General features: G+C 42.9%; 2 protein-coding genes and 2 non-coding genes across 7 annotated transcripts in view; 1 reads left to right on the top strand and 3 right to left on the bottom strand.

The window, feature by feature from the left end:
- Window positions 1-22647, top strand: part of dpp (decapentaplegic morphogen) — a 37575-nt gene extending 14928 nt beyond the window's left edge. The window contains exons 1-3 of one of the 3 annotated variants that reach the window (XM_017170724.3): window positions 13262-14486; window positions 17379-18257; window positions 20405-22647. In XM_017170724.3, the coding sequence (XP_017026213.1) occupies window positions 17393-18257; window positions 20405-21324 (1785 nt within the window). In that variant the 5' untranslated portion in view covers window positions 13262-14486; window positions 17379-17392 and the 3' untranslated portion in view covers window positions 21325-22647. Of the gene's footprint in view, window positions 1-13261; window positions 14487-17114; window positions 17233-17378; window positions 18258-20404 lie in introns of those variants that run through there. The other 2 variants (XM_017170725.3, XM_017170723.3) reach the window with 2 other exon arrangements.
- Window positions 11483-25284, bottom strand: LOC121502362 (uncharacterized). Of its 2 annotated transcripts, XM_070284875.1 has the most exons (4): window positions 25260-25284; window positions 25135-25203; window positions 24874-25065; window positions 11483-12318 (listed from the first exon to the last, which is right to left on the bottom strand). In XM_070284875.1, the coding sequence occupies exons 1-4, from the start codon at window positions 25272-25274 to the stop codon at window positions 12298-12300; spliced, it is 297 nt and encodes a 98-aa protein (XP_070140976.1). In that variant the 5' UTR covers window positions 25275-25284; the 3' UTR covers window positions 11483-12297. The 2 variants fall into 2 exon arrangements, 1 of the variants encoding a protein (XP_070140976.1); XR_011444766.1 differs by lacking the exons at window positions 11483-12318; window positions 25260-25284 and adding an exon at window positions 21569-21703 and having other exon boundaries at window positions 25135-25252.
- TRNAY-GUA (transfer RNA tyrosine (anticodon GUA)) lies at window positions 22782-22904 on the bottom strand. The gene is made up of 2 exons: window positions 22868-22904; window positions 22782-22817 (listed from the first exon to the last, which is right to left on the bottom strand). It is a non-coding gene; the product is annotated as a tRNA-Tyr (tRNA).
- On the bottom strand, window positions 23027-23149 carry TRNAY-GUA (transfer RNA tyrosine (anticodon GUA)). Its single transcript has 2 exons — window positions 23113-23149; window positions 23027-23062 (listed from the first exon to the last, which is right to left on the bottom strand). It is a non-coding gene; the product is annotated as a tRNA-Tyr (tRNA).
- Window positions 25285-25753: the final 469 nt, after the last annotated feature.

Raw genomic sequence — 25753 nt, 5'->3', positions numbered from 1 at the left:
GTTTGGCTATTACAAAACATACAAAATTACATATATACCCCAAGATGTATCCCCTGCACTCTATTCCTCTCAATTGTCTGTCGTCGCATCCAGGCGTAACGCACAAATTGTATTGATTATGCGGCTGCCATGCACTTTCCTTGTATCTTCTTTTTTTTAATCTTGTATCTGGTCGCTCTGTAAATGCTCGTTTGATTTGCGAAGCAATCTGTTTGTTGTGTAATAAATTAATGCACTTGATTTCAACGCTTGGTCAATGTCTGAGAGTTGGAGGTGTGTGTGGTACCCCCTGCCGCACTTTGGAAGTCTGCAAAGTTTGTTAGAGGGATGCAGATGCACTCAAGCGATCCGCCATAGCAGCTGTTGAACTATGGCAAGCAGACCATACAAAGGTGATCCTTAAAGAGCAAAGCGCAAGGCCTCTAATGCTCATTGATAAATAAGGATTATAAATAAATAATCAAATAATTAAGAAAGGTAATTTTTGTTCACACACCTTAATAAGAAATACAAATTAAATATCAAATGGCTTAAGGGAAGTACAATTCTTTAGTTTATCCTCTTCAGACAACTTTAGCTTAAGTTAACTATTTAAAGCAACACCTTTTTGCCATATACGCAGTTAATAGGCCCCAAAAGATAATTTATTTCTTATTAACTCGGCTGACCTTGACTTAGTCTTTCGCCGGGCCGGCCATAACTCACTCACTCTCGGATGGATAGCTACACGTACAATATATTGGCAGCCGTTGTTTACATGTTCATTTAGTTAAATGCAATTCGGTCCATAAATTTCGGACTCTACCTGGAATCAACCATTAGATAATAGTTTTATTTTGCTTATATAATGCTTATATAAGCAGACGTACCACGAAAACGGATCAAAGGTCAGACAACAAATTACAGACGCATTTCGCTGGAAGGTGCCAACAACGTAGAAAAGCGTGGCGGCAACTTGTTCCCGTACTCACACTCATACTCGTACTTATTGTACTCATTGTAGCTACTAGTGGCCCGTGCGTTTCTGTATCTAAATCTGTGCTCCCAGCCGTATCTCTTTTGGGCTGTTGGCAGGTGGGGCAAGCTTTGGGGCAGCGCTTTGCTTTTGATGTTGATTAATTGCAAAAGCTGCTGATTGATTTTTATTGCAAATATTGATAAAAAGTTTTGTATTAATTAACGTGAAAAACACGCGTTTCGTGTTAATTGGAAAACGGTTATTGAAACTAAACAGAACCCGGAGCAGAGCCAAGTGAGCGTACGAGCTAAGCAAACAAACAACAATAACAGAAACAACGACGGCAGCAAACAAACAAACAGCCCGTGAGATACAAGATACAAGTTGCACTTTGTAGAACGTACAAATTAACGCAGCCGAAAAATCCCAACTAGATACGAATAAGGAGCCCATAGCCGAGTGCCACGACCATTAGATACCTCGGTAGTAAGAGTTCTAAGGCAAAAGGTTTTGTAATTTTGAAGGAGAAGAACTCTTAATTATTAAATGGAGTATCAAGGCTTAAAAGTAATACTACCTTATTATTTTTAATATTCCTAGTATTGTCGTAACAGTAAGCTGTCCAAGTTAATATGATACTCCAAAGAAAGATGCTCCATATCTGTGGATACCTTTATCCAATATAAATCCAAATATTTCATGTCAAGCTCTTTTACCGACCTTGATAGTTTTACTTTACAGGGTATTCATTGGCACAAATATTATATAGGGTAAGGTGGGGTAAAGCCGACCTAGTAAATGGTTTTGGCTATAAAATGTTTATTTTACATCGGATAAAGTCGTTATATATACCAAATTAAAGGTTAGACTTTTGCGCAACGTTCTATGCATAGCATTTTATTCATACCTTTGAAAAGTTTTGAGATACAAGCGTTTTACGAAAAAGTTCATTTTTGCTATGTTCAAAAATGATGGGGTAAACCCGACCGCCTATGTTTTTGGTTGATTTAGTACAGATATAACCTAAATATAGGTTTTGCAATGATAAATCAATCAATGTTATGTTATATAATGGTAATAAAAGATAAAAGAATTAAAAAAATTAAAATAGCAAAATAATTAATCAGTATCATCTGATTCGCTGCTCAAATAGCTTGCTGGCGTTTTTTGGTTCGAGTTAAACGTCTGGTTGGCTGCGATGTTGATGGTTTTGGTGTGATTGTTGTTTTTTTTGGATTTTTTGCGGCAGGATTTATCCCACTATTTAGAGGTCGGATTTGCCCCACCACGTAATTTTTCATAAAAACGCAATTAAAAAAGAAATTATGAAAAAAAATGAACCAAACTTATATGCACTTTGTAGGACTTTATTCAAAGAATCTAAATCCACTTACAATTTTCATGCGATCACTTTGACAAACAGAAATATCCTGCAGTTAATTATGCACAAAAATGAAATTCAAAATTGTGAAAACAAACTTGTTGTCGTTTGACCATCTCAATGTTGACTAATAAAATGCTGTCATACCACCATTTACATTGTTTTCGATGCTCTACACGACAACACTAATATTATTTTGCGTAGTGCTTCCGATTTTCGAAAACAGAGGGAGGTCGGGTTTACCCACACTGTCGGCTTTACCCCACCTTACCCTACCCTTGTAATACGCGAGTATCTGGCATAAAAATGAAAAGTTTCGACACAAGAACAACAAGAACGCAGCCAACTACAGAGGCTGGGTATCTCTTAGTATCTGTATCTGTATCTGCATCTGTATCTGTATCGGTGGGATATGTAGCAGCTAACATTTGATTTATGCTCAACTTTGATATTTACCGCCTAATAAACAAAAAATTAACGCAAACGCAGCTAGGCCGCGTTATAGATGTATCTATGTATCTGAACCGGCGTTCGCCGCGTATCTGTATCTATTTGTGATTTTCGCTTTGATTTGTACTTGACATGCGTGCGTCTGTCAGAGCGGCAATTAAACAACATCAACATCGAAATCAACATCGGCGAGTGCCTGTGCCTAGTGCCTTGTGCCTTATGCCAGATCGGATCGCCAGACGCCGGCGATCATCGGTAGCTAAGCGCCGAGCGGACTCGATGCGATGCCCTCCCGATCCCGATTCCCATTTCGATCCCTATCCGCGTTGAAAGGGCAAGCGCTAATATTTGGTATTTGTTTGGGAAACGGCAGCCGAGACCCGAAGTCGAGGAGTTAGCGCCAGGCCACCAACGTGGCTGGGAACCTGTGAAAACTGCCGGTCTGTGAATGATGTCCGCGGAAAGAACTCTTTTCAGTTGATTTCGGGGACATCACATCGCATAGAGATGCTTGTATTCAGATTTGCTCCAGTAATCGCCTCGGTAATTAGTCAACTGAAGTGGCCAAAGGGCTCATCACTCGGCACTGGCATGCGGTGCGCCTTGATGTCGATTTTGTGGCATTTTCTGTCGCTACACTTTCAAAAAAATTACCATATACATACTGCAATGAAGGAAGATTATTTTAGATTTAGTAATAAAAAGCTTAAGTAAGTTTTAAGTGTAATTTTAAAGGGTAGATGCCCTCTTTTAAATTTGTTTCAATGTAAAGTTATAAAATTGCTCCAAGTTTATTTTGTCTGGTGTAACAATGTGGCAGTATCTAGGAAGATATCACAAAAGACGCCTGACAGTCTCACCCTCTCTCAGAGGAGCACTCATAAATCAATGGAGGCCAGCGCAGACAACACTGCAACAACATTAAACATTGCTGCATTGCATCGCATTGCTCCTGGCCAGACAATTGGCATGGCTAATGCGGACGGCAACTCATAAATTTATTAATTTTTAATTAAACTTACAACGATTTGTAATTCCAACATGGTAGCTCCATTTATGGCCTCGACTGCTGATGGACTCGCCAACCAGCCAACCAACCAACCAGTTGGCCAACTGAATGAATCCCTACTGAAGCTGGAGCTGGCGCAGCTCATTCCGCCGATGTCAGCCCGGAAACAACTCATTATCCTAATTAAAACGTGCGCCATGCGCGCCCGTTGCCATATATGAGCAATGCACGCGATCTGGCAATCGAGGCGAGTCCGAGTCTGCGGCTGCATGCGAAATTAGAAGATTGCTGCGATCCAAGATTCGAGATTCCAGATTCGAGATGGGACCTGCGATAAGATCGCCCATCAAATGGTCGCCGGGGAGCCTTGATTTATCGCTTTCCCCATAGCAAGTGCAAATATTTGATGGGATGGCGTGACATCTGGGGGTTTTTTAGGATAACATTTAGAGATTTATAACATTTATTCTTTCCGGGAAACATATTAGCAGATTAGAATCAATCAGTCGTAGGATCATTTAACAGATTTCCTGGGGGGTATTGAAGCTGGGAAGTTATTCCATCGACATTATAGGAATAAATAAACAATAATAAAGATAACAACAGTTTCACTTTCGTATTTTAAACTTGGCAAACCTTGAATATGATATTGAAAAGTGCAGAATCTTAAAGGAATCTTCGTATTCTTCTTAAAGCTATAAATATATATATATATATATATATATATATATATATATATATATATATATATATATATATATATATATATATATATATATATATATATATATAAAATATATATATATATATATATATATATATATATATATATATATATATATATATATATATATATATATATATATATATATATATATATATATATATATATATATATATATATATTTCCTTAAGCCTTTTAAGGTTTGTTTATATAGTAATTAGATTTATTTAAATGTTTCCTAATTTTATCATTTGAATATTTAACTATTTATATCACAAACTCGGAAATCTTACGAATAGAAGATACTTTGATACTATAGAAAGAACTCACGATGCCACCACTAAATTCAGAGCTGATGACGAGCGCCTGTCTCCATTCATACGCACTGTGGACCGTCGGTCAGTCAGTCAGCCAGTGAGCCAGATGTGGCGGGGAGCTTGGATCGAGAACCATTCACCAGGCCAGACTAGAACAGATCGGAGGAGCATGGCTTGTCCTGCCCAAAACGGGATGGTAGACCGGCGGTCAGAGGAGGATCAGGATGGGGATTCGTTCATTGTCATGCGTTGCATTTACAAGATGCCAGCTGGCAATGGCAACATTTCGCAGCAATTGGCCGGAATTGTTGCGGCAACATTGCGGCTGCTCAACATGTTGCTGCCCCATGTTGCATACTGATCAATTGCGGCTTCTTTGGCCGATTCCTGACATGAATGGCTTTAACCATTTTTGGGCCTACAGTTAAATGCTGCGGAGCAACATCTGCGCCGCGTCCAATTGCATTGATAATGAGTAAATCGAGCCGCGGCTTCCCTATGAATGAATCTCTCGTAAATTGCCAGGCCTGGGCTCGCAGTTTATAAATTGTGCAGACAGCGGACAGCAGACAACAGAGTTTATAAATTATTTTCAATGTCAAACATAAGCCTTATAAATAAACAAGTTATCGATTGCTGTCCGCGTAAAAATAGATCAATATCGGTGGCGATCGAGGCTGATTCGCATCCCTCTCTTTGGGTCACGAATGCACATATCTGCAACAGCTGCGCGAACAAACAAACAGAAGTGCATTTTGCGAAATTAAATTTTCATTTTGCGGTTGCACTTAATTTGGCAATCGTTGCAATAATTTTGTTTACAATTTACGATGCTACGAGTATGTAAACTTTAATGCCTTCCCAGACTTTTCTTCAAGTCTTTGCTACACCGAAACGAAATTTGAGAACTTTGGATTGTAACTTAAGAATAATAAGGACTTTTTTCTGGAGGCTTTAAGTTCAACTCTATGTATATATGTTTTTTGATTATTTATTTTTAGATTAATTTTATAAAATCATAGGTTAGAGATTTTTTTCTTCCCGTGTATGGTTGGATGCTGCTGTTGTTATGTTCCCATCAGCACCTTGTGCTCCGTTTGTTTTGTGGTTTTTTGCTGCATCCGAACTGCGAATTTATGGAGACAAGGTGACAGATTCTCAACCGATTTTATCATCTCGGCAACAAAGTGTTCGCTCAGCCTGGAAATATCGTATCGAGTTTAGCGCCTGATATTGTTTGGATAGGAGTGATGCCTACTACTTCCCCTATTTTATGGTGTTTTCTGAGGCAAATCTGCTGCAGGAGCATGGAATATGTAACATAACTTTATGGGTTCGTCCGTCGATGTTTACTCTCGCCGGATTGGGGTCTAATTCCGATAGGAGCACTCATCATTTCAATGAAAAAGGATGCAAGGAGGAAGTGAATAAAGTGTGAAAAGTGCATAGGACTGATCTTGCCTTTTTCCTGGATACAAGCACAGGTGCTTAAACTTGGAATTCATGATATAAAAAGCTTTTAAAATTAGGATTTCCTGAATATTCTTTAGATCAGGAAATATTCTACTCTCTAGCCCAATTATGATCCAAGGTATTACAGCATTCTCCGTGTAATTTAGAGTTCAATTAAATTAATATCCCACTCAAATCGAACGGGCAACAAAAAACTAACGTGTCGATACATAAAAATCAACAATAAATATTAAGCAACATTTATGTAAGTGGCGATTATTGCGCCATTACGACTAGTTTATGTAGTTGATGTGGTACGAGGAGCAACTATACGGCGCGGCCTCTGGAAACAACGATAACAACGAGGGCCTTAGCAACAGCAAATGGAACGAGTGTTTACAGCCCGAAGACAAAGTAAATTAATGTGTTTTGTTGCGGGTTGGGATCCGAAATAGTTTGTTTAGACAAGGAGATACTCACTCTCTCTCGCGGAAGACACTGGCCTGAACCTGAACTTCGGCAGCAGATTGACTTGAGTTGAGTTGAGTTGAGTCTCTGGTTAAATATTTATGAAATCATAAAATTTGATGTCTCCCTTCCGTCGGGGGCACTTGACAGTAATGCGACCATTACGGGAATGTGTCGAGCCCGGGTGCTAATGATGATTTTGATGTGCAGCGAACGGATTGGCTGCAGGCCATCCACACCCGGCCTAGTCCCAATCCGAGGCCAGAACCCGGGCATGGCCATTGCCACAGCGATTACGTGAAGTACTCTCCATTTAGATTCCCATTTCAGCGATTTCTCCATGCCGAGCGATGTTTGTTTTATGCACGATCTGTTGTTTTACAATCGCTGTAAATAAATAGAGGCCGCAGATCAAAGGCCTATCAATTAGCACCAATTTCGATTATGCTGCATGCTGCAGGCTGCATGTTGCACTTGCGCCGTTCCCCCGATTTGGTTGCAATTCACACCCAATTAGTAATAAATTTGAATGCGCGATGCAATTGGCCGCCATTCTCCACAACAGTTATGCTGGCCATTAAGTTTTATCGATGGCGCTTGCCAGATCTGGGACCTGGCCCAGGGATCTGGTGCCAATTTGATTTGTGGCCCACTCGAGAGGGCTCGGAGCCCATCCAGGCATCCGCCTTTGATATTCTCACACATGCCCCTACCAAAAAAAAAAAAAGATACGTGGAGATGCTTAACCAAACTTAATTGCAATTGACTTTTAATGCCTATGCGGGCTGCCCGCTGTGTTAATTCGAATTCAAACTGTTTCCATGAAGTGGGAGCCATGTGGCTCCCTCCCCCATTTCCACTATGGATTGCCTCACAACGATGACGAGCTACGTATGACTCCAATGCAATCGAGAAAGGATCTTCCATTCACAGAAAATTGTCAATCTTTTGTTCTTGAGACGAAAATGCCAAAATATTTAAATGTTATTTATTTAATCTTGTAGAAAGGTGTTTTTTCATAAGAGGAACCTGAGGTGGAAAACCTTTTTAGATCGAAATCATTGGGTGCTTAAGCTTTAATTCAAGAGTTTGTATTAGTAAAATTTTTAACACCCTTCGAAGGCACTTAAAGCGAATATAAATAACGAATTTATTACGTCTATCAATCAGCCAAGTCATAATAAACTCCAACTGCAATCTCAATTTACTCACCAATCAAACAAACTGTACTCAATTTTGGCTGACCCCCTGCAATTTTCCCAAGGAAATTATTAACTGGCGCTAATAAAACGCTCCCCTATAGACCGCCTTCGGTATTGGGTTACAATCAAAAATGCATAAATCAAGCGAAGTCCCGGCACTGATCCTGATGGCGGCTAATGGCCGGCCAAGGAGGCTTTGTTACCAATTTATAAACAAACAAAACGATTCCGACGGCAACAAAAGGAAGGGACGCCGGCGGCAGCATCAAATTACCACAAGATCAGACCAAACCCGAGCCCGGGCCCAAAGCGAAGCCCGCTTCTTACAAAACGCTCAGGATCAGCTTTCACGAGATGCAACTTAGACTCGGAGTCCCCAGTTGCAGTTTACAGCCAGTTTGTCATTCATCACAAAACAAAACACACAATAATAACGTTTTAATTGAACAAAAGACACAGCCAACAAGAATCCAGAAGAGAGCCAGTCGAGCAACAATTGACAATGTCCGTCGTAGGAATCGGAATCCGATTGTATCTACTATGCGATATCGTATACATATAGTACCGCATCGGATCGGACCGTGGCTCCTTCTGTCTGCAGTTTTGCGGCTGCGCCTCTTGGTCGAGTTTTTGTCTCTGTGTCCGTCTGGTTTTTCTGTTTTTCTGAAGTGACTGCGACTGTCACCTTTCCATCAAGTCGACGGCAGGTTCGCCGCAGTGAAAGGCTCTCGATGGCCGTCCACGTGCCAAGCGGCATTGTTTGGCGACTTTTGTGTAGCAGGGAAGCCTGCTTGAGGTAATTGATTAGCTGGCTGGAACAGCGAAACAAAGCGCATCGCTGGCCACGTTATAAAAGGATCCCTAATGAGGTTCATTTGTTGTGCTGATGGACTGTGTGCAAACAGCTGAAACGCTAGAGTCCATGGTAATGGGTGTATTAGGTTTCCTAATTGGGGGAGGAATGTCTCGAAAGTCTATAACATATATCTTTATTAGCGCACCCTGGGCGTTATCAGATTGGCAGAAAAGAATTATTATGTGGCAATAAATCATAGTTACTTTGGTAGTGTCAAGAAATTATATATCTTTTAACCCTCTAGTGCCCAAATTTTTTTTTCAAAAAAAAAAATTATTTTTGGATTCAGTATGTATCAAAAGTGAATGTTTGTTTTGGAAAAAATTTTACTTTTGCTCGGATCGAGTTTTATACGACTAAAACCTTGGACCGCATGAAGGCAGTTCTGGAAAGATAGGCCAACAAAAAATTAGGTAAAAAATTTTTTTTGTTAAAATGTTTATTGTAAATGTCATTGAGACTGTCAGCAACACAGTACAATTTTTTGTTCTAATTTTTTTCGAATTTTAAAAAAAAGTATTTACATGTCGCATTACCTACAAAATAATTATTTTGTCCGATTTGCACAAATTTTCAACTTCAAATGAATACAGCAGCTTGCGCTAGCTCTAGTATGTATTCCAAACGCAACGAACTTAATTTTTGGACTTTCCTGAATTAGAAAAAACGGAAAACCGTGTGAAAAGGAATGAAAATAATAAAATAACGGTGTTTTTAACATTGCCCGTCTAGAGGCGGTCTTGGGCACTAGAGGGTTAATTTTTAAATTTCTGAATTATTACTTTAAAGATTTTTAATTTTTAAAGTGTTAACTTCAGAAAAACATAAAAATAACCCACCTTTAAGAAAATATTTACCAAGAATTCTAATTTGAAACATAGTTACAGACTCCAGTCCGATAAAATATCCTTTTGCTGTCTTTCTTGAGTACAATCTCCTGGCTATCGAGCCCTCTCATCTTTGAAGTTCCCATCCGCTTCGAGGACAATTAGGACTCACGCCCCCGTTGCGTAGCAGGGAAAACAGAATGCAAAAAGGGATCATGATGATCCTGCTGTGACCGAGGACGAGGACGAACGCAAAGAGCTGGCATGTGGTCAGGGGACGCATCCCCTTCCATCCTGAACCCGACTGAACTGTGCCAAGGAGTTTTTGCGCTGCGAGATGTTTTTGCCAGGCACTTGCCGCTGCGGGCCGAGTCGTTTATAAATGACACACGAGGCAGTTGATAAATGAACTGCAGCTGATAATGGATTGGTCCAGTGAAAGTAGCGCCAGGGATGGCAAAAATACCTACGATAAGCCACTCAAGGACCCGATTTCTGGTGGTCCACTGGCAGCCGAGATACGGCGATAAGCCGGGCCCGTGCAAAAGGTAATTAAATGCCATTAAAGTTGAGTAGTGGAAAGCCAAGCATTCCAGAAGGCAAATGTATCTGTATCTGTTTATCTGCCGGATGCCCGGCCTGAGAATGGACGAGAGAGCGAGAGCGGCAAAAGAAGGAGGAGCACAGAATAACACCAACACAACCAGAACGGAACATAGCACACAGAGCACAGGCGGAGATACAGACGTACAGAGATACAAAGATACAAAGATGGGACTGAGCGACAGACGATTAACATACAAAAGGATCTCCACGAACTTTGGAGCCCGCCTTCTTCCCACTGCCTCTGTGGTCGTGTGGCCCTGTATCTGTGTCTGCGGCTGTGTTTATATCCGTATCTGTATCTGTGCTGGTGGAGTGGCGCGGAGTTCTGTGTGCGCCAATGGGCATGAATCACTGTGCGGAGAGGTGGGGCATTGTGGGGCTAAGCAGCCACAACGACGACACAGAGTCGGATACATAGCCAGAATTAACTGAATCGGAACTAAGCCCTTGGGGACGAAGCGAATAACAGTGTTCATCTACAAGAAAAGCTTAAGATTAATAACTCGATCTGCAATTAATAAAATCGCACAATAAACTATTTAATTTAAGAAATGGGCTATTATACAATATTCTTGATTGCTATTTGGGGAACAAATAAGCTATAGCTACGATATTTCATACAAAAAAACCTTCTGAAATCAGTAATATATATTCCTGATTAATAATTAATAAGCAATTTTTCCTCAAGTCCAACTTGTAATATTTAATGCGGTTAAAGAGAGACCTTATTTTTTTCGTGTGCATCATGTTCCGGTTCTAGGGAACCGGAGAAATTGTCGGGAAATTCGATGCTCGCCGTCAGATCCCAGTAAGTAGGGAAGCACAAGTGCCGGTCAGACGGCGACAAGTGAAGAAACAGGAACGGAACAAAGGCTACTTAAGCAGCCTTGGCGCCAGCTTGCCATGTGTGGCTCTTGTGCGAGAGTCCGACGAAAGCCACAATGTCTGGCAACGCTCCATTTGGTCAGTCTATCGACCAGACGTCGCGACCAGGAGCCGACGCCACCGGACCTGAATGAATGCTGGATGCTGTGATCTCTCAGAAGGAAATGTAGAGTGAACATTTATCTAGCTGAGCTTCGTCGTGAAAGATCTGACAATACGCTGCCCTTCGAGATACTTTCTAGATACGAGTATATAACCTTTCACAAGGATAGGACCTTTAATCTGCTTAACTAATTCATTATTCCAAGTGTATATTCTGCTGCAAGTTATTTCTCTTCGATGCCTGGTCTTCTCCGAATCCAGTCAGCCCTTTGAGAACAACTCGGGGACTGGTTACTTCGGCTGAAAGCTTCTGGCCTGGTGTGTAGTTGTTGGCCCAGCTTCACCTACCAGGCCTAGGTCGTCTTCTTGGCTGGTCCGCAGCACCTGCTCGGCTGCTAACAACAGGCACAATCTTTTTTTGTGGCAGAGTCATGTTGGCTGCGCTTGCGCGGGTGTGTCGAAGTCCAAGTCGAAGCCGAGGCCAGAGAGTCAGAATCCAGTTGAGGGCAAGGCATAGCGCGTACACCTTGCTACAGAGTCATCTACACAAACAAGCAAACAAACAAACAAGAACGAAAGGCAGTTAAGATGCATTTAGCTGCAGGTGCGCTAGTATTGGTTTCTGGAGTATCTGTGTGCGAGTGAGAGAGCCGGACTGTCATTCCTATGGCTGCCGCCGTTGCTGCCCTTTTTTACCTCTTGCCTTCCGACCAATAAAATTATACTAATTCCTGACTTTTTGATTCCGTTCTCTGTTTGTGTGTTTTGTTGCCAAGGATTTCGTTAGCTAAGCGCGCACGCACACAGACAGGGCGGCAGAGAGGAGCTCTCGCTTGCACCTATGTGCCATCCAGGGAGATGCGATTGGCATGATGACCATCCTCATCATCATCTCCATCTCCATCTCTGCTGGCTGCCTGGCTGGCTGGCAGTTCCGATCCGAGATCCCAGACTGCGGAGCAGCTCCAGGAATGCGCAGACAGTTTGGTTTTGTACTCGGCTCACTGCGCTCGTGCGGCACACGAAATTCCCGAGAGCTAAAAGGTGTATACAAAGAGCCCTAAATGCTCCAATCGGATCTCTGTGGAATAATATATAGAAATGTAAGTTAAGAAGTCTACAAAATAATCAAAACTAAAATAATTGCACATAAAAGTATGGCTAAAGAGCCTTATAGATATAATTTGTAAATTATCTGAAATACTTAAGAGATTTCCATTAATTTCAACTAAGTGTGCTGTGTGCTTAGATATCATTTTAATGTATAAGAGAGAGTAGTTATTCTATAAAATTAATTTCTTTTATTTGCAAGGTTTTTATTTTATTTCTGGGGACCTATTTATTTATTTATTTTAAACAATTTCAACTATAGATCTCAAAAATACCACGTTCCTAAACTAACAAATAGGCTATATTCAGCCATAAAATAGTGTCTAGTGTCTAGTAGCATTTCCAAATTTCTTAACATTTCACCATTAACCGTAAAACCCTTAGTTTTCCCAAAACAAAAACCCAACAGAGAATTCCCATGGCGAAAGCTTAGAACGTACCTTCCAGTGAGAATCGCCGAGTGGAACTCACTCAAGATTTGAGTAATTTTTATAATGTTTGCATGTGTGCGTGTGAGTGGAGAATTCACTCGAGAGCGAGACGAAAAACGAGGAAGATTTTGTCGTCGTCGCGCTGGCTGGCCGAGAAACTGGCGCTAGACGAGGTGCGTGATCATGATCGGGCGGCGATAGGGAAGCCGATAATGATGATCGCTGAGATGAGGCGAAAGCCCAAAACTTTTTGTTTTCCTGAGAACTCTCAACTGCTCTCTTCCGTTCCGATCTTCTCACGCTCCCACTCTCTCGCTTGCTCTCCGGTAGTGGAGCGAAGACGAAGACGAGAAACGAGCGATCGACGAGGCTCGCTGCTGTATCTGTGTGAGTGTAGCCGAGCGTATCTGTATCCGAGCCGAGTATCTGAGTATCTGGGTATCGGAATCAGGTAGAGGTAGACAGAAAGGCGTTAGTCGTTCAACAGCGCTGATCGAGTTTAAATCTATAGCGAAATGAGCGGCAAGGTGCAGCACTTGGCGTAACTTAAAGCCAGAGCTTTCGAGGAAAATTCTTTTGGCCAGCGAAAAGTACTCGCATCTGACAGATTTGCGGCGCGTGAAAAACTAAATCAAAATATCCCATCCCAATTATAAAATTCCCAAACCCCCAAACCCAACCGGGTGAAGATCGACGCGGCGGAAACAAAGAAATCGATGCCTAGCTGGCCCGCTCGCGATTGTGTGTGCTCGGTGTGTGTGGTGCGGTGTGTGTTGCTGGGTGTGCTGGGTGTGTGTGGAATGTCAACTGACGGGTTGTAAAGGGAAACCCTGAAATTCGAACAGCCAGCCGCCAAAGCAAATAAAGCTGTGAATACGAATCAAATACAACAAACAGATACCCAAAACAGCTACAGATACAAATACAGATACTGGATGGTTTTTTGTGAATTCAAAAAGATACAAAATCGAAAAACAAGTGTGTGTGCCGTGCCAATCGAGGGAAATATGTGGATAACCCTCCTCGCATTGTCAGCGGAAAGGAAAAGCCCCGAGATACGAGTTCGCTGCCGCACCGAGCGCGCGAACGGATCTGGAACGTCTAGGAAGTGACGGGATGAGCAGAGTGTCCGCCTGTCCAGCTGCAGATACCCGGGAAAGCTGGGAGTGTCATGTGCCGCGGCATTCCGCACCGACGCCTCGAATGCTGCAACACTATTTTGGAGCAGAACTCGCCGTACTTCGCCCACAATTATTACCGCAGGCGAAAAAGCAAACGAAGGAGAACAACAGTAGCGGGGAAAATCGCCGCTATCAGATATTTACATTTACATTTACACAAGCGTGATTTATTCGAAAAGCGAAACGCCATAAACATCTGTAAATTGTAAATTGTGCAAATACGTATATATCCGAGTGTAAGCGAAAGCCGAAACCGAGCACTACACTGGGCTGCGATAACGGATCCCGTTCCGAGCCCGAATCCGAATCCGATTCGGATTGCGATCCCCAGACGTCATAAATTCAGTGGAACGACGAGACAGTTGGTCGCTCCTATTTTGCTTGCTTTTCGGGCGATCCATCAAACGTCTTTCCAATTAATAACTGAACACATGTCGTATCAATACTCGACTTAGATACGGGCCCCCGGAGATCCAATATCAAGCGATACCACTCTACTCGACCATAGGAAACTTTATAAGACTGAGGTGAGTGTCTGCGAGTCGGTGTATCTGTCTGCCTTTACCGATATTTCGATCTTCCCAAATTTTTGGTCGCCGCTAAGCTTATGTAAATGTGTCAGAAAATTTGAACTTGCTGCGCGCTGTGAGAACTGCACACAAAACTGAACAGAACCATTATACAATGGCCCTGCTGCATTCGATACCGAAGTTCATTTGATATTGAAAAATACTTGGAATGCTCGCCCCGGGTTGTTGTTCGCCTTGTTCGATGGCATGTGGCATTTTCGCCAGGGATATTTGAGAAATTTCAAAGTTATTCTCTGGTCAAAACCGAGCAGAAGTTGGCTATAGGAATTGGTAATGGGATATATGTCTGATATGCTTGGGGTATTCTTTTACTCAGGGTCGTTTATGTGAGAATGAACTTTAGCTTGGAAGCTTATGCAAAGGCGAACATTTTTGGCAACATAATTTATAACTTATATATGTTGCAAATATCTTATTATATATTTAATGATAATAATTAATGTTAATAGTAGAAAATTTTTTTAATTAACAGCCATAATTTCTCACGCTTTTGAAATAAGCATAATTAGACAAATAAATGCAGGCATATATTGTGCACGATTTATTCTATTTCTTCTTTATAAATTCCTGATTCAACATTAACCAATTGGTGAGATTTCTACATCCTCCCAAAAGGGCGTGAACATCTCTTCGAGTGCTCACCTGTTTCTAATTTAATCTTTGACTATGCCTAATCAAAATATTTCCCCACGTATATCATAATTGTATTGTGCATCATATTCCCGGAAAAACATAACTCCCGCGACCTTTGTTGGACGGCACAATAAAGTACCGTTCTGATACACAACTAATATCTTGGTTGGAAGACCCTCTCGAAAAGTGGGAACCAATCCTAAAAACAATCTTAAAAAAAGGAACATAAAACGCAGTGGCGGCAGTACACAAAGACGAAAATGTCAATATCCTGGCACATAAATAACCGAAAAGAATATAGACTTCCATTGTGTATCTGCTGGGTGCGTGAGCATCCAAGGGTTTTGGGTCTCCGCTAGAGTTTGCGTTTATTATTAACCAATCTAATTGCTGACGTTGTGCGGCACAGATTACTATACCCTATATACTATATGGTATAGTATAGGAGTGTGTGTGCGGGTATTGGGTAACCGGAATCAAACGTTAATAAAAATGTGTCAATTTGCGAAACATTTCGGACTCGTTGGTTGGCGCTGCGACAAAGCTGAAATTTGAACTTTAGCAGGGGCTTGCGACATTTCACAGCTCGAATTGAGCTGAGTGCGAGTTATAGACGCAGTCGTACTATACATTATTATATATGTTAGTATCTGGTAACGCTGAATGGACGGCGAGCTTGGAAAACCCTGGGATTGTCCAACATTCATGGCCCAAGGGAAACCCCCGTTTGTCCAGATCACACGTCGCAGGTAGAGGAGGAAATCATTAGGCTCGACTAGAACCTAGAACCTAGACTGAAACTGAAACCACACACGCAACCCACGGATTTCTGGGAACATATTAAAAACAAACAACAAATTATGAACAAATCATAAACATATTTATGAAATTCAATTTCATTCACCCTTTCCCTCCACCGATCCCGGATCTCTCTCTGTCTCCTAGTTCTTTTCCAATTTCCAAGCCAGGTCTTATCGGGGCCCCGAGATCTGTTGCACCCCCCAGCGTGTGCCATCTTCCCCCGATCCCGATCCCAATCCCAATCCCGATTCCCGATTCCAATTTAACCATTTTCGACAAGAAAGAACAAATTCCCTTTGCGCCTAAGCGCCCTGTCATATAACAAATTTTTTAGTACAAGATAAGATGCTAATCTTTATGTGAAAAACAACATGTAATTTGTTCTAGGTGCGTGTCCGTGTCCGTGTTCCAGTGCGTGTGTGTGCAGCACCTTTTTCCTCGTTCGGGACTCTCATTTTCGGGGCTCATCTTGAGATAAAATCTGGGAAATTTATAGCCTATAACCAAAATATATAGAATACTTCTAATAATTTTCATAAATTTTCCAGATATGTGAGTTGAAGGCGGGGGGCTTTTTTTTGTGCATTTGCCGCCTGTTTGTAAATCAAAGCGCGGCGATAAAGCGGAAAATATGACGATCGAAGCTACTCTAATAACTGAGCAATAACTGAAGAATTGGGGGATGGGGGCACCCGGGGAGGGGTTAAGGGCTCCACTGGATTAAATTTCTATTCGTAGACATAAAACGATGCACTTGGCATGCCGAAATGGCCCAAAAGATCGTGTTGCAGTGCAAAAAGGTGCAATGTCCGCCAGCAATTGCAACACTTGCTAGGGGGAGTGCGAGAGCGACAGAGAGGGGTGGCCAAGGTGAGCGAAAGAGCGCCTGTGTGTTTTTGCGTGTGTGTTTGTGAGAGAGCGACCATTTTTTAGTTGCACCTTTCACCCCGATGGGCCGTACAACTTTGGGCTCTCTCTCGCTCAAATGGGCCAAGAAAGAAAAAAGGAAGCGACGCTTGCAGGTCGCAGTCGCTGCCTCTGTCGCAGTCGCTGCCTCTGCCGCGGTCGCTGCCGCCGCCTGCGCTGCTGCCTCTTACCTGGCGAAGAGGAAGAGCCCAGCGTTCAGTCGAGCGGCGCACGTCGTCCAACGCACACACACACACACGCAGACAACGAGCCAAAGAGTTGGACTCTCTCACGCCGCCACCTATAGTCATCCCGCTTGCGCCCATGGCCAGTGAGCTAGAGTGTGAGTGTTCTTCACTCGGTTCTTTGAGTGGAATATCCGAAGATATCCGAAGCCAAAAGCCGAACCATAACCCTTGCCCGAGCCGAGGAGCACAGCATCGCCATCGCATCCGATTAACCCATGTCTTTGCCTTTGTATCTTTCCAGAGTTGCAAGCGACCATGCGCGCATGGCTTCTACTCCTCGCAGTGCTGGCGACTTTTCAAACGATCGTTCGAGTTGCTAGCACCGAGGACATATCCCTGAGATTCATCGCAGCCATCGCGCCCCAGCGGCCCATCGAGAGCACCGCGTTGGCGAGAGCATTTAACCCCTTCAACGAGCCGCCCTTCTACAGAGGCAGTGATATCAGTGATAACAGCAAACCTAGCAAAAGCACAAGCAAAAGCAAAAGCATAAGCAAAAGTGACGCGAACCGACAGTTCAACGAAGTGCATAAACCAAGAACAGACCAATTAGAAAATTCCAAAAATAAGTCTAAACAATTAGTTAATAAACCCAACAACAAAATGGCTGTCAAGGAGCAGAAGCGCAAGCAGAAGGAGCAGTATCCTCACAGGCCAGCCTCCAAAAGCGAGCCTCAGCAGTCGAGGATCGAGACCATCTTCGCGGTGGAGGAGGAGAAGCAGCAGCAGCAGCAGCAGAAGCAGGAGCAGCATCAACAGCAGCAGCAGGAGGAGCTGGAGCCGACGCTGGTCCTGGACAAGGAGATGGCCACCATCAGCGTGCCGGCCAACGCGCAGGCTATTATTGCCGAGCAGGAGCCATCGACCTACAGCAAGAAGGGATTGATCAAGGAGAAGCTCAAGCCAGATCCCTCCACTCTAGTCGAGATCGAGAACAGCCTGCTCTCGCTGTTCAACATGAAGCGGCCGCCGAAGATCGACCGCTCCAAGATCATCATCCCGGAGCCGATGAAGAAGCTCTACGCCGAGATCATGGGCCACGAGCTGGGCTCGGTCAACATACCCAAGCCGGGACTGCTGACCAAGTCGGCCAATACAGTACGAAGTTTTACACACAAAGGTGAGTCCCGCCATTTCCCATAAATTTTCAAGTAATTTAAGCAAAGGATATAGCTGCCAAATTAGTGCAATTATTTGATTAGATATTTTTATTTAGCAGAAGAAGTTTGCGTTTAAAATTTGAATGTATTAACCCACTAGCTTAGTAATGCAGAAATTGGTTTATAAATTAAAAGTATAGGGGTCTTGGCTTTCCTTTGTGGTTACCGCCTTTAATTACCGTCTTTAATTAATAAAATATACAGTTTCATGTTGTTATTAGAAAGGATAATAAATGTAATAGCCTCAAGGAGATAATAAGTGGCAACATCTTGCCAAGGAAATGAGCAATAATCCTAGATTGTTGGTTACATTATTTGCTTTAATATAATTGCCAATATTAAGTTTATTATTTGTTAGCAAATTGGTCTTAATTGGATATTTCTTTATGGCCAATAACTGTATCAAGTCTTGAAAGTAGATAACTTTATTATTTTGTAAACAATTTCATTGGAATTTTTAGTGAAATTACCAGAATTTTCCAGTCAAGATTATAAGTTACTATTTTTTTGTTAAAAACTATTAGTAACAGAGTTTTTATACTGTTCAATATATATTAATAAGTTGTTCATTATATGTTCTATATTATTTCCTTCTATTCAGACAGTACAGGCTTTTTAATTCAATTAGTAAAATGTAGTATTTTATAAAGAATACTCATTGTCCCTACTAAGAAATGCACTAAATCGATGGCAACAAATATTCGGATCCATTTGCATTCACTTAACTTACCTGGTTTTTCCACCTGCTCGGAAAAGGCTTTGATTCGCATTCCCCCTAAATATATATGTAGATGTATGTTTCCACTCATCGCAATGCGTACTTTCCGCTACCAAAATGCGAATGAAGAGCACTTCGGATTTTCCCTGAAATTCCGTTTCATCTAAGCGATTTGCATACCTGCGCCCGCGATCCTTCAAATCGAAGATCCTTCGATCCTTACCTGTATCATTCACGCAAGCGCTGTGAAATCACGCGGAAATTCCGCGGCTTTCCAAAATGAAACATCAAAATGAAGGCAACGGCAGGATGCGTGGGCAAAAGGACATACACACGAGTGTCCCTTTTGCCTGTCCTGTCCCGGCAATGTTGTCCCGGTGGTGACCTTGAAAATTTTCTTGAGAATTACACCAGGATCGCTTAGCGCATGCGCTAAATGGCTTTTATATTGTATTTGTAAAAATAACAATTATTATTAAAGCGTATTTCGCATTATTTTCGGCAGGATTAGAGGGTCGAACAATAAAGCAGTTAGAGCAGGTAACCAAGTCGGCTGAACCAACACACGGCCAAGTGTCTAAAGCCAAGTGTCTAAGCCGCGTTTGTCGAGTCGAGTCGAGTTTTCGCCACTTTTCGGGCCGCATCTGTGCTGGTTTTTGGGATCGGCATCGGCATCGGGACTCTTCTGTTTCCCAAAAGAATTTACGACTCGTCGCTTCCCTTTGTGAGGCACTTGAGAGTGGCAGCGTCGGTGGCGGCGGCGGCGATTCAAATTAAGATTTTTCGGCAAGCGTGCAGAGTTTGCACCTTGCCGGATGGGATATGGGATGGCCTAGGCACAGACCAGATATAGACAGATCAGATCCGAAAAGGTAGGGCGGGGTGGGCCAGGTCTTTAGCGCAGGCGCCAGTCGTAAAAAGGCGGCTGGCTGGACAACTGGAACGTGCGATTTCGACCTTCTTTGTCCCGGATTGTATTGCACGCTCGAGTGTACTTAAGCAGTAGGTACTTACCACTGCAGGTAGACAACGCCCTGCTCATCTGCTCATCCCATAACCCCACCGATCGAGCGAGGCTCATGCACTTGATCTGGCGGATAGTCCGGCTTAATTCGCCGGATCCCAATTGCGGAGCAATAAAATGGACATCTGGAAGCACTGTCTGCACAAAAAACTCAATTCGTTTTTTAGGATCTCACGTAGACAGATTAGGAGTTATCTTTCGAGGAGGGATATAGCGCTATTTTTAATTAATAGGAGGTTTTTGACTCTTGAGAGCTATTCACGCGTACCCACAGATTATTTGTATAATATTGATTATTAATTTATATATCCTACTGACCATCGAAACTCATGTCCCTACTTTGCATTTTCCATTTATCCTTGCAGATAGTAAAATCGACGATCGGTTTCCGCACCACCATCGGTTTCGCCTGCACTTCGACGTGAAGAGCATTCCTGCCGAGGAGAAACTGAAGGCGGCGGAGCTGCAGCTGACCCGCGATGCGCTCAGTCCGCAGGTGGTGGCCAGGACGGCGTCGTCGGCGGCGGCAGTCAATCGGACGCGCTACCAGGTGCTCGTCTACGACATCACGCAGGTGGGGCTCCGGGGCCAGCGGGAGCCGGGCTACCTGCTGCTGGACACCAAGACGGTCCGGCTGAACAGCACGGACACGGTGAGCCTAGATGTCCAGCCGGCCGTGGACCGGTGGCTGGCGGAGCCGAAGCGCAACTACGGACTCCTGGTGGAGGTGCGCACTGTGCGCTCCCTGAAGCCGGCGCCGCATCATCATGTGCGGCTGCGACGCAGTGCGGACGAGGCCCACGAACGCTGGCAGCACAAGCAGCCGCTCCTGTTCACCTACACGGACGATGGGCGGCACAAGGCGCGCTCCATTCGGGATGTGTCCGAGCGAGGTGGTGGCGAGGGTGGCTCTGGCAAGGGCGGCGGCGGAAGAAATAGGAGACACCAGCGGCGACGCAAGAACCACGATGACACGTGCCGACGGCACTCGCTGTACGTGGACTTCTCGGATGTAGGCTGGGATGATTGGATTGTGGCGCCGCTGGGCTACGATGCGTTCTACTGCCACGGAAAGTGCCCGTTCCCGCTGGCCGACCACTTGAACTCCACGAACCATGCCGTGGTCCAGACGCTGGTCAACAATCTGAATCCCGGCAAGGTGCCGAAGGCCTGCTGCGTGCCCACGCAACTGGACAGCGTGGCCATGCTCTATCTCAACGACCAAAGTACGGTGGTGCTGAAGAACTACCAGGAGATGACCGTGGTGGGCTGTGGCTGTCGATAGATTCGAGATTCTATAGCCCGGAGTGCAGATGGAGATCGGAGATCGCAGATCGAGAAGCGAGCGAGAGAGCATCAAATGCTGTTTGGTTCCAAGCCGTCAATGCTTTAAACACAACGCAAACAAAATGGACTGAATATTTGAATTTTAAGTGTAAATCGTTAGACTTTAATCGTATGTATCCGGCTGCAGCCACGCCCACAAACCACGCCCACGCCCACAAACCACCACACCCACCCTCCGTCAACCTTGAGAGCCTCTGTCCGCTTTCCCCAGCCAGGCTGGGGAATCCCCTGGAGCAGAGTGAGCGCAGAGTCCACTGTAAATAGCCGCCATGCCATGTCCTCCTCCAACCGGACACCCTCGTGTCCCCTCCCGTGAGCTGCTGGAGAAGAAGCGAAGATTTCGGAAGAGAGAGAGGAGACCAATTGAACAAATTGTATAGAAATGCTAATATATTAAACTACTATATCTACGCGAATACACTGGTATTTATGTAAGTCAGAGCTGCTCGCAAAGGCCCCAAGGGATGTACGCACTTCGAATGACTCAAGCCCCTCGAAGGCTCTGGGTAAGCAACTCTGGCTTATGTATATGTATGCATATGCATATATGGAAAGGAGAACTCTTCGACTAGACGTTTTTTGTTAATAATTTTATAAAGCAATCCATTGTAAATTAGCTAGTTAACGAGTATAATCGATGAATGAATAATGACTTGAAATTATCTAGGAACTATCAGTTATGGCATATGTAACACTCTTGTATATGTACTAAATACACTCACACTCGCACACAAACACACTCACACACACACACACACATACACTCATCCATAAGCACACAAACGAAATGGTATTTAAACATCGTTCCGAATTCAAACTAAACGTAACTGTAACTGTATAAACAAATAGAAAGAATGAACCTTTCTGCACTAAAACATATGCTCTATAAATATATGAATAACTATTTACATCGTTATGCGTTCTAAGCTAAGCTCGAATAAATCCGTAAACGTTAATTAATCTAGCAAAGTAAGTCCTAACCGTTAAGCTCAGCATGTTGGATAAATTAATAGTGACGAAAGAAAACTGAAGAAAAACCCATAAAAAAAGAAAACTCGAGGAAATGAGAATATCGATTCGTGCCTGATGTTGCAGAGCACGATTTGTATATGTAACTTTTCATATAAATTTTATTATTTTATTTATTTAAAACAAAGCATATTTTTGATGAAGATGATGAAGATGATGCGAGAGCGATGAGGAAAAAGAAAGATGGAAAATATAAAAGAAAAACAATTTATTAAAAAAATATAAACTTTTAGTTTATTTCTTTGAATGAAGGGTAAAGGTAAGTTGCCAAACACTTGACCTTGGATCAGTCAGCAGAATTAGGACTGATGAGGTCTTGTTCTTGTATGTCAGCAAAAAATGAGAAATAAAAAATTTATAAAAAAATCCTTCGAGCCGGATTTGAACCAGCGACCTATGGATGCCTGCTGCCAGATACCCCACTTCAGTGGAAATATGCAATTCGAAAACTTCTACAGTCCACCGCTCTACCAACTGAGCTATCGAAGGCGTTATCAGTGCAGGTGTTGGTTTTAATGTAGGTTTAATTAATACATTAAATTAAAAATATTAAGTGTACTTTAAAATAGCTCAATTTGATTTTTTGAGTGCCCTAAGAAAATATAAAAAATTCCTTCGAGCCGGATTTGAACCAGCGACCTATGGATGCCTGCTGCTAGATCCCTCACTTCAGTGGAAATATGCTATTTGAACACTTCTACAGTCCACCGCTCTACCAACTGAGCTATCGAAGGCGTTGTCTGCTCAGGTGTTGAGGCCAATTTTCGCTCGCTTATCAATTTTGACTCAAAAAGTGCTTGGCAAAATAACTAAATCGGGCGAAACAAAGCAAAGCGCTTATCGCAGCATTAAACGCAACAAAAAACACTGCCACAGGTATGGCACCCCACTACGTGTTGCGCGTTGGTCGCCGATAAGAAGCGTGTGCAAAAGTGCTTTATACTAAGTATTTAGATTAAAGCATAAGAAATACGAAGCATTTATTGAATGTAAATAAATCAGAAAACCAGCTATTAAGCAGCGTCACAAGGGGTAATTTGTTGTGGGACTTGATGCAAGTGACACTAAATAAGTCAGATCTAAGCGTTCGATAACGATCAGCCTGCATATCAACTTTCCTAGGAACTGTCCAGCTGAGCTTTACAAATTGCTGGCAAATGGGATGACGGGAATCTGGAAAACTAATTCAAACAGCTGAATGAACTTTGATGCTGATAAGACTGGGTAATAAATTTAAATTATACATAACATACTGTAGTATGTCCAGCAACAAAAATTCAGTCGCATTCCATTGATTCTTTAAATGAATGTCAAGTAAATGGAATTACGCCACAGCCTGAAATGTTTTCAGGAATTTAAATGATCAATTGCAAAGCTAGACATTATTAAATGAACCTATCTTAATTAAAAATAATAACTTTATTAAAAAACTTCTAGTTTAAATAATAATAGAAAGAAAAAAAGGCTTTGTTCATTTTTATTAATTTTAATCGAGTCATAGTTACTTTATATTTTTTAAATGAATACTAACAAATATTTCACTGAATGTTTGTAAATAAAAGCATACATCAATCCCAAGCTAAACCGCACTATTGATTGCTCAGTTGATAAGATTGGGGATTGCCCTAGAGTCTGCTGCAGTTGGGAACCTAGATTCGACCTTTGCCTATTTATAGACCCGCCGATAGGAAGCTATTACAGAACAGAATGAAATGAAAATCAATCTCAAGATGCAAAGCCTTTCATGTGAGCTCGCAACAAGACCAGGTTGGATGAGTCATGAGGGGATTTCAGCTGGGTTTATCGGGAGAGTAAATTAATTTACCCATTCCATACCCAAGACCGGACACAGTGCGTTTTTTTCGGCTCAATTAAATGACTCATCAGGAGGCAGGGAGAAAACTAAGAGCCATTGACTTGCCACACACAAAGCCAGACGAGATAAAGTCCTCCCCGGGATCCTTTTTTGGCAAGGAGTACTCTCTGATTGGTTTCCTAGGAACTTGGCAATTTTTTAGATCTATCCAGGAGATAGGACAACGCCCACATATCGAGGCAGGGGGCGGCTGTTGGGAAAATTCATTCAATCATAGCGGGAAATTGATACCCAGATCAAGGGGCTTCACCGACCAAACGAGCGAACTGATCGAAGACCGCTGATAAGCAAAACTGGCTGGAAATTCTAAAAGGGAGAAACTAAGCCGAGAGCCTATTCCGAAATTCCAATTCCGAGTCATTCTTAAAAATTATGAACATTTGTTGTAACATACCTGGGCAAATTACCAATAGCCCACGGAACCCTCGCCGCGGGAATCATTTTTCCTTATCTAACAAGACGTTCTGGGCAATCGATCCGCACACACACTCGGTCCTAACTCTTAGACCTTGCTCAATGGATCACACACAAATCGCCGCTCATGGCGCTTAGCTCTTCTCCCCTCTTCACCTGCCCTCTCACCTGTCCCTCATCTCCTCCGGCGGCTAGCTGCTGCTGCATCTGTGTGTGCCAGTGTGTGTGTGTTTTGTCGGTAATTATCCGTAAGCTGTCAGTTTTTTCGCTCCGCTTCCTCCCATGCACTTCTTGGCTAACCTTTTCTGACCACGGTAAGTGAACGGCATTAGGGATGATAGTTCCCACTGGCGAGTCGTCCTTCGATATATTGGGAATTATATAAATTAAAAATTAAATTATATAAAAAGCTATTAGTTAGAGGCTTACCTTCTGGATGAAAAATGTGGTATATATTTTCAAGAGTATCTGTAGAAGATCCCTTTTTAAAATTAGGTTCTATTTTAATATACTTTAATTGGAATTTCTATTTGGATTAATAATGACAGCCTTACTTGAATATTTTTCATATTTGTTAAATTGTTTTGAGTATCTTTCCTTTGATTTTTGTCACGCTCCCATCTCTAAGTTATATACACATATAGATCAACTGATATAGGTCCGCTGACCGTTTGCGTTATTCGATTTTTATGACTTGCCGCATTTTTGGCATCCTAATTGGTTTGTTAAGTATTCCCCTCAGCCTTTGCCTTTTCGGGCCGTCAAAAATTGCCCCTTTGGCTTATCGGGAACAGACTTTGTCCGAGAGCCCAACAGCGGCTGCTGTGGCCCTCGTGACATGGCCCGGCACTGGAGGCTTCTAGGCTTCCAGGAGAGTTCTCTGGACTGAACCCTTGGACTGATAAGACGGATCGTGTCTTCTGCGCGCCTGCGGCATGATTCACTTCACTTGGTCCCGGGCGGGCCACAGGCGACGCTGCGTAGATGCTTGTTGCGTATCACAAATATAGCATCCCGGGGAGATGACTCATGGCCGGCGTTTACTAGG

This window comes from Drosophila kikkawai, chromosome 2L (genome assembly GCF_030179895.1).
Source record: "Drosophila kikkawai strain 14028-0561.14 chromosome 2L, DkikHiC1v2, whole genome shotgun sequence".
In the NCBI taxonomy this organism is placed as follows: Eukaryota; Metazoa; Arthropoda; class Insecta; order Diptera; family Drosophilidae; genus Drosophila; species Drosophila kikkawai.
This window is presented reverse-complemented; position numbering and strand designations above follow the sequence as displayed.